At 33.7% G+C, this 9326-nt stretch overlaps 1 protein-coding gene across 1 annotated transcript; it reads right to left on the bottom strand.

The window, feature by feature from the left end:
• Positions 1 to 7990: 7990 nt before the first annotated feature.
• On the bottom strand, positions 7991 to 9084 carry LOC111991689 (F-box protein At4g35733). The gene has a single exon (XM_024023483.2). It carries the CDS (start codon positions 9011 to 9013, stop codon positions 7991 to 7993), a length of 1023 nt encoding a protein of 340 aa, XP_023879251.2. The 5' UTR covers positions 9014 to 9084.
• Positions 9085 to 9326: the final 242 nt, after the last annotated feature.

Raw genomic sequence — 9326 nt, forward strand, 5'->3', positions numbered from 1 at the left:
TACCAAAACCACGGTCCATAAGAACAACTACCGTGTACAGTGCAATTTCTTTAGTACGTGACCTTCCATTCTAGTAGTGATTTATGCACTAGCTGCTCTCCAACTTTGGGCCACATTCTCAACTAGTTCATCACCCTCCTAAATAATCGTGGTACAAGATCCAACCAATAGGATTTAAAACTTCAATTAAAATTTAACTAATTTTTATATGGACTAATTACAAATAATTTAGGATAATCCTCACAAATAGTTTTGATTTAGGGTCCGTTTGGATAGAACTTATTTTGCTGAAACTGAAAACCGAAAATACTGAAACAAAATAATTTTTAAATGTGTGAATAGTACCGTGAAACTCATTTTTAATGAAAAAGTTACTAAAAAGTGATATTTGTAAGTCTGTAAACAGTGCACAAATACACTATTTATGGTTGAAAAGTCAACATTTGCGGCTATTGTTCATGAGCAGTGCATGAATAGTAGCCGCATTACTCCTTGAAACGCGTGAAAAAAAAAAAAAGTTGAAAACGTGCAAAGAAGCAAAGCGTGGCCGTGGACGTAAATCCAAACCCACACTTAGTCTGCTATCAGTATTGCTTATTTTGGGAATATAAATCTTTTGTCTTTCTTTTAGTGATGAATATAAAGTAAAATACAAAAATAAAAAAGAAAAGATTTTTTTATTCATATTTAGGTGACAATGTTTGAACATAGAACGTAATTCATGACAATGTTTGGACAAAAAATTGAAAGGAAAACAAAGTAATTATATTATTTGTTAGGTTCTAAAGATTTAGGATTTTATGTATTTAGAACTCTAATGTGTAGTGTTGGCAAACCATGATCAAAACAGGTTGTTTAGTCTTGTTTAGGCTTGCTCAAAGTATGTTTATTTGTAAAACTGGAATCGAGTGAGTGCAGATTTATTGGACTAAATCTGTAAGGCTCGATCGATCGAAAATTAGACTCGATCGATCGAACCACGTACATATTTATTTTTCTGCAGAGTTCCAGTTCAGCCCAAACTCTATTTAAACGTCTTGGGGTTCAAGTAAAACACTTCTATATATAAGGAAAACCCTAGAACGTTNAGTAGGGGAAAAGCCTGATTGACTGTCCGAGGACTCCACCTGGTCAAGATAAGCTCAAAGCATATTCAGGAATGATAAGGATGGGGAAATATCTGAGGGAAAGGCTGCTGCCACCGTATTCAATGCATTGCAATAGCTTTTCTGGCCGCATTTATGTGGAGAAGACCTCTGAACAGTGCATCCTAACCTACCGCCACTCACACAGAGATGAAAAGAAGCTGCCTGACGTGACAGGTACTTGAGCAAGCTCATGGATGGGGAGCACGTGAACGATGGAGATGAGGGTGAGAGTGGCTATATAATAGAGGGGAGCACCTGTAAAAAAGAGGAGGAGGAAAAAGAAAAGAGAGAAAGAGGAGAGTGTTTCAAACAAACGATCAAATTATTCAAGCTGATCAATGCACAGTTGTCATGGTTATGATCCATTGTTATTAATCCCTTGCTAGTTCCAGTTCTTTGACCCACACTCTACAAATTAATTGTCTTTGGGTTCACGTAAAGAAACAGGACCCCACAATTATATTATGCATCTTAATGTATATTTTTTTAAGTATATTCATGCATATACAAGGGGTTACAAACTAGTTTGACTAATAAATAAAACATTTTGAAAAAAATAAATAAATTACTTGCATGCAGGCTACTATAAGATCACCATATAATGTCATGGTGATGTTGGCTAATAATATATATTGAAAAATAGTTTAACAAATTTTTGTTTAATGATAAATTTTAAATCTTTTTAATTGCTACATAATGAGTTGAAGGAAGATAGTTCCAAATTGGATTAGAGATAACTTTTTACTTTGTTTAATATCATTTAAATTCTTGTCTTTGCCATCACATTCAAAATTAAAGACTTAAAAAAATAAGAACAAATTAAAGTTTGGTTACAACTCTCACTAAAAAAATTAATACAACTACACATTTTTAAAATTTAATCATAAAAATTATATTTTTTATGTTTTCAACACATATGTCAAATTTCATGTAAATTGGATATAATTTATTATTCGACTAATAAATAAAAATTAATGAAAAAAATAAATTACCCACATGCAGGCTATTATAAGTTCACCATATAATGTCATGGTGATGCGGGCTAATAATATATATTGAGAAATAGTTTAACAATTTTTTTGTTTAATGATAAAGTTTAGCTCCAAACTGGTTTAGATCTATTCCTTCCAATCCACTTGTGTGATTTATATAATATAAGATTATTCATATATATAATATAAACAAGTCGTATGTTCATTTAAAAAGTCACCTGACAAAAATTATACATAAATAATATTTTTAATTGCTACATAATGAGTTGAAGGAAGATGGCTCCAAATTGGATTAGAGATAACTTTTTTACTTTGTTTAATATCATTTAAATGCTTGTATTTGCCATCACGTTCAAAATTAAAGACTTAAAAAAATAAGAACAAATTAAAGTTTGGCTTCAGCTCTCACTAAAAAAATTAATATGACTACATATTTTAAAAATTTAAACATTGAATTATAGAATTTTTTTTTTTTTTTTTTTTTTTAAGTTTTCAACACATATGTCAAATTTCATGTAAATTGGATATAACTTATTATTCAATCTATAAAATTATTTTTTAATTTATGCATAATTTTAGACTACAAAAACTTGAAATTTAAACATTTGATTGATGACATAACTATTGTTTTTTATTTCTTATAAATTTTGTAAGCATGGAGAATATAAGCTGAAAATGTAATCTAATGATAAATTTATCAAAAGTCACATTCAATAAAGATATATTAAGTGGAATTGTAATCTTAGGCTACAACCAAGTTTATTACCAAACTTATTTTATCCAAAATATAATAGTTCTCAACCATTGCAATTTTCTTTTTCCTTTTTTTTTTTTTTTTTTCTTTTTGGGAAAAAGTAGCCACTATTGTTTTGATAAAATATTTTAACAATGGTTTGTATTCAAAGGGAAATTTAGCACTCCTAGAATCAAGTTTCTCATGGACAAATGATGGCATAAATTGGAATGGCAACCCCCTAGATTTGCTGTATAGATAGAATATATTAACTTCTTAATAAATATAAATACAAAAACTTCTCATATAAAAAAAAAAAAAAAAAACTTTTTAACAATTTTTTTTTTTTGGTTTTAATAAAATAAAAAGTAGAAACAATTTCCCCAACTATTATATACTACATAAGATATTATTGAGTAAGAGATTTAGGATTTGAACCTACCTATACCAAAAATTAATTGATATCTTAGTTTGATGATAAAAACAATCAGCATAGGCTAAAAACTATAGGTTGAAATTCTATTGGAATTGTAATAATAATTGTAGGGGTAAGGGCCTGAAATTAGATATTGGGTCTTAGGCCTTATCCGAGGATGTGGGTATGTCCGAGAAGGGGCAAATAATTATGAGGGGTTCCAATTTCAAAGTCTAAATAGTAAGGAAAGAATGGAGGGTGGTCTAAGGAGGAACTCCTGGATATGATGAACACAGCCCAAATCTGTATTTCAACGATCAAGATGACCTTCCAAGAATCTCCAGCAATAAGGACATGCATCATACATGTATAAGAAGTGATGGGAACTTAGAAATATCTAATGGAAAGGTGCTACCATCGTATTAAATACATTGTAGCTACTTTTTTTACCGCATTTATGTGGAGAAGACTCCTGCACAGTGCTGTCTTGTCTACCACAACTCACAGAGGGCCAATAGAAGCGTCTGATGGGACATGCACTCAAGTGAGGACTCAGATGACCGACAAGTGTAAGATCAAGATGGTCTGGAGGGAACTATATAATGTAACAGACCCTTCATGAAAGGGGGATCGAAAAAATAGAAAAAAAAAATACTGTAGCAACCAGAGTTGCACTTGTAATTAGTTTTATTGGTCTATAATAGTATTTGCCTCCTCAAACAATACCTTCACCTAACCTTACGAGTTTTACTCCCACATGATGGTCTTTCAAACCAATCCTAGCCATTGTTAGATTCACTAGAACCTAGTTCTTCGACCCACTCTCTACAAATTTATTGTATTGGGCTCACTAACCTACAACCCCATACATATTGGGCCTGGGCTGCATACTGTGCCCCTACAATAATAAATTTTTTTTTTTTTTTTAAATCTCATGTTATGTTGGCTAAAAGTCCTTTGTTATGTTTCACTCCAATATTTTGTCCCAAAAACTTAACAATGAATAGTTTCCTCAATACATTTATTAAGCACTCTTCACATAATACGCCAAATAAAAATCTTATTTTATTCACTCTCTAGTAACGCAACGGATTAAAAATATATGTATCTGAAAAGAGGGAAAATGATATTCAAGTAGAACTGAAACAGAGTACTGAGAAGGTTGATGTAATTATCTGTAAATATATACTCTCTCCGTCCCAATTTATTGGTCCTCTATTCTATTTTGGGATGTCTCAAAATGAGAAAATTTTTAGGTGCTTTCGGAGTACAAAAAAATGATACTCTCTCCTCTCTTATTCATGGTGGGGGTTCACCATGAATGTAAGAGCATGAAATACTATTCTCTGTACTCTGAGAGTACATTTTTCCTTACTTTGAGAGTACCTAAGAATTACTCCCTAAAATGAAGTTCTCTTTCTAAAATTAATAAATAAAATTTCAATCTTACTCTCTACTTTATTTAAAAAGTCAATGTCATTCGTTTCAACTAATAAAAGTAATTTAAAAAATATATATACAAGATAATAAATGATGTTATTTTTAAAAAGTTTAATTCTTAAAACAGGACCAACAAAGTGGCCTAAGGGAGCAGTAGATTAGCTAAACAAACAAAAAAGAGTTTTTGGGCTAAATTGTGCTTAAAAAATAAAATAAAAGACCAACGGTCCAACAGGATGTGAATGCATCAAAATGCGTTTCAAAGAAAAAAAAAGGTCAAAATGTTTCATAATACTTATTTTGATTTGCCTAATGCTTATTTTTAGACTTCCCATAAATGATATATGCTCTCTGTTTTGCCAAAGTTATGCATTGAAGTGAAATTTTCTAGTAATCTTCTGTTAGATCCTGACTGATATTGGTTGGTTTAGAACAGTGAGGGTCAGTACCATTAGGTAATATGGCAAATTAAGTTTCATATGTATATTGATGGAAATCATGGTCAATGCAGGTTGAATTCAAATAGAGTTATTTCAAGAGGGTATCTGACCTTGTTATAAGTTTTGTGGTCTCTTAGCACTTTGTTGTGAAAGCTTTGAAGCTCAGTAATTGCTAGTTTTTTTGTGAAATTGTGTGCGTAGTTGAACTTTTACTTAAAATTTTAGAACAATGGAGTCTTCATCATATGACATACCATTTTCACGTTTTGTCGATAACTTTTTCCTTTCAGCCGAGGAAGAACTTTCAGCCCTTGAATCCTTGCATTAGCATAACTGTATATGGTTAACTGTATATGGTTCACCAATAAATGCAAAGTCTTGGATTCCGTGACCATATTTGATTTGATTTGGCAAGATCAACATTCTCATACTTTTTGAATGTTGATTAAGGCTCTAAATCGTCAAGACATGAGGCTTTTCTGTTATATATGGATAGTTAAGTATATGTATATTGAAATTTTTGAATTTTGAGTGATGGAAACAAGAGTTAAAAATCAAGCCAAACAAGAATTTTTTTTTGTGGGACACGTGTTTTGAGAACTCAATTATGGAAACTGAGTGATATGATCCAAAAACACTTTCATCCAAAAAGGCTCGAAGAATCTTCAATGTGAGGGATTTCCAAACTGGTTCATGCCAAGACAAGCTATGATTTACGTGGAGAGCTTAGTTTCATTCACAGGGGCAAATGATTTTAAAACATATGTTTAAGTTATCCAGTGCTTTCTAGTTTACTGGCATTGTCTGATTCGCCCTATCAAGAGAATATGGATTTTAACACCCTTCCTCACTTGTCAAATGCAATAAAAAAAATGTGCATTTAATTATATTAAGCTTAAAGCTATCTATAACATAATAAAATAAAGGGAAAAACAAATGTATCTAGTGAACAAAGCTTCCATTATTTCAGGGTCTGTAAGAAGTTATTAAGAGGCTGTTTGGCTTCAAAATTTTCATCACTCAATTTCCGTCACTCATCACTCATAACTCATCACTTATCACTCATCACTCTAAAATACTACACCTATTTGGCACCATCACTCAATTTTCATCGCTCAATATTTTTCACACTATTTGTGGGTCCCATATCTGTCATTTGGTCAGAGAAAAACTGTTTTGTGGGCCCCACCATTTTTTTTGTTCTCATTTCCCCTCCTTCACCCCTGTTACTTTCCCAAAACACAGACCCGAACCCAGCTTCAACCACAATAACAAAAACAGCAACAACAACAACAACAACAGCAACAACAATAACAACAACAACAACAACAAAATGTGGCCAATCAGACGGCTAATTCCACCTCCACCTCAGCCGGCAACGACGGGACAACGACAACGACAAGCCGATACAGAATTGATACGGCGACGATCGAGGTCGCCATCTTGGAGTCGCAGATTGGGTTCGCTGGTTGAGAACCTTGATTGGGTTCGCAGATTAGGTTCCTCAGTTTTTTTGAAACCCATTCATGTGGGTATTTTGAAACCCCAAATCCAAATTTCAATTTCCATCCTTACTCGGTCATGGAGTGCAGCTTCAGACCAAAAAATTCTGTGATGAAGAACCAAAAAAAAAAAAAAAAAAAAAAAAAACCAAAAAGAAACCCAGAAACCCGAACCTAGTGAAAAAAAAAAAAAAAAAAAAAAAGGAAGAACTAGACCAACTCAGTGAAAGAAGAAAAGAAAAAAAAAAAGAATGGAAACCCAGTGAAAAGGAAAGAAAAGAGGAAAAAAAAAAGAACCCAAGCCCAAAACCAAACCCAAAAACCAACGTGAAAAGAAAAGAAAAGAAAGAGAAAGGAGAATGAAAAGAAAAAAAAAAAAAAAAAAAGAACCAACCAGAAAGGAAAAGAGAAGAAAGAAAAAAAAAAAAAAAAAAGAACCAAACCCAGAAAGTGAAAAGAAAAGAAGAAAAAGAAGAAGAAGAAGAAAAAAGAGCAGGTGTGTGTGTCCAAACCGTGAAACAAAAAAAAAAAAAGAAAAAAAAAAAAAAAGAGAAAAGAAGATAAAGAGGAGCAAAAGTCTGACGGGGGATCGGATGTGTAATATTATTTAAAGTTTGCCATTGAAAAAGAAAACTGAAAACAGCCAAAAATTGTTTTCATGTTTCACAACTCATAACTCAAAAAGTAGAGTAATTAATATTGGAAATAGAGTTATGAAAATAAAGAAATTGTGGCAAGAAAACAGTATTTTGCTATGTCACCACCCATTTTTGAGAATTGAGTTATGAAAACAGAAAATGAGTCATGAAATTAGTGAACCAAACAGCCTCTAATAGACCGGTCTTACCCCAAAACGGAAAGATGATTCTCCAACTTGGACCCATGGCCACATTTTGGTAGAAGGTATATACTTGACATCACACCACTGCCCAAAGAACAAGTGTTATTCTTGAGCAAGTTGAGGGTGGGTAGAAAATCTTGAATATCAAGGAAAGCTGACAATGGAGAAGTAGTACCATCCTCCAAGCCAAACAACCCCGTGTCATAACCAGGAAATCATCCTTACCACCTTTGCCTAACAAATCTTCAATGACAAAACAAGCACTAGGCCTTATGGAAAATAGTTTGACCAGAGTGAAAAAATATTTCAGGGGGTAGTTTTTCTGGTTTTCTAGAACTGAAACATGTGGGATATTCAAAAATTAGGCAATGGCTAGTAGCAATATATATACCCAATTCAGTAAAGGATTATGACTTTCTACAAAATAATAGTTCATAATCATGCTTTAATCTTCGTTCTATTCAACATGGATGATAGAACTAGTATGTAATCATACAAAACNAGTAAATGCAATTCCCCTCGTATCCGAAAAATTCTCTAGTCGAAACAGAAAGCGAACAATCACTACGTAGAATAAAAGCTCGATCACCCAAGCTTTCCTCCAAAACCCATTCATCCCATTCATTCTTCTTATACACTTTGAAACCAACCACACAGAAATAATGACGGCCTCTCCATTCCCTATCAAGGTGTCTATCAACAATATAGATTGTTCCATCCGACTCCACCAAATGCTTCTGTGTCTTCAGACAATCTGACCCACAAGGATTCCAGAATTTAACCAAATCCAATGTCGAATCATTGATTTTGATCCACCAAACTATTCCGAATCGATCAACCACATAGACTTGGCCCTCGTACACAACAACATCATCGAATATCATATCCTTTTCACCTAAACAGGTCAAACTCTCATCCCCACATTTTGCGTGGCCCAATTTACCGTCACCATAGACAACAAAAACACGAAAGTCGTTGAACATCACAACTTTATTAACACGCCCGATTGGAATGAGGCTTTGAATTTCAAGGGTATGAACTCTAGTTAATTCGACGGTACCATAGTCCAGTAAAACAAAGTTGTTTGGCAAAATACTGGGGGAATCGGATTCGTACCTTTGTCGATGTGGGTCTAAAAGATGCATTTTGCATTTGCAATCTTCAATGTTGATCAACCATCCCTTATCCGAAGAAGCAGAGGGAGTTAGACGATAGAAAATGGTTTCGTGGAGAAGGCATATGGTTTGCTGGTGAAGATTGTCAGCTTCATCATGCGATATAGCTAGCCAGAGTATCCTTCGCCTTCGCCTCCGCCGTGGCGGAGGGAAAGGGTTGGGAAAATTGAGAGGGAAGCGAGGGATGAAGTCGGAGCAAGAAATAGCCGAGCGCCATGATTTACAGACACCGCGGAATCGGAGAATGTCGATGCGGGTGTCGAGGCCTTTGCCGATCGGTAGTAACAGTTCCGAGGGAAGGTCCGAGCATTCCACACTGTCACTCATGTCTTGCGTTTCTTGGTTGACTTTACTTTTCAATGTCTACTACTTTAGCAGCTGATTGGCGTATGTGGAGAATAAAGTGAGTGTATAGATATAGGCATTTAGGAATTAGGGTTTGCTAAAGGGGTTTCCAATTGGGGAAAGTTAGTAGTTAGTAGTTATTAGGTATTACATACTCTGGGGCGTTACTTTCTCTGTCACTAGATTGGTGGGTCATCACACTTGTGTAATTGTAGGGTTGAAAAAAATATCTTGCAAATATTGAAATTTTCTGAATGATTTTCCTAAGGTAAGTTGAGAAATGGCCCTATAAATA

This window comes from Quercus suber, unplaced genomic scaffold, assembly GCF_002906115.3.
Source record: "Quercus suber isolate HL8 unplaced genomic scaffold, Cork oak 2.0 scaffold_348, whole genome shotgun sequence".
Taxonomy (NCBI): domain Eukaryota; kingdom Viridiplantae; phylum Streptophyta; class Magnoliopsida; order Fagales; family Fagaceae; genus Quercus; species Quercus suber.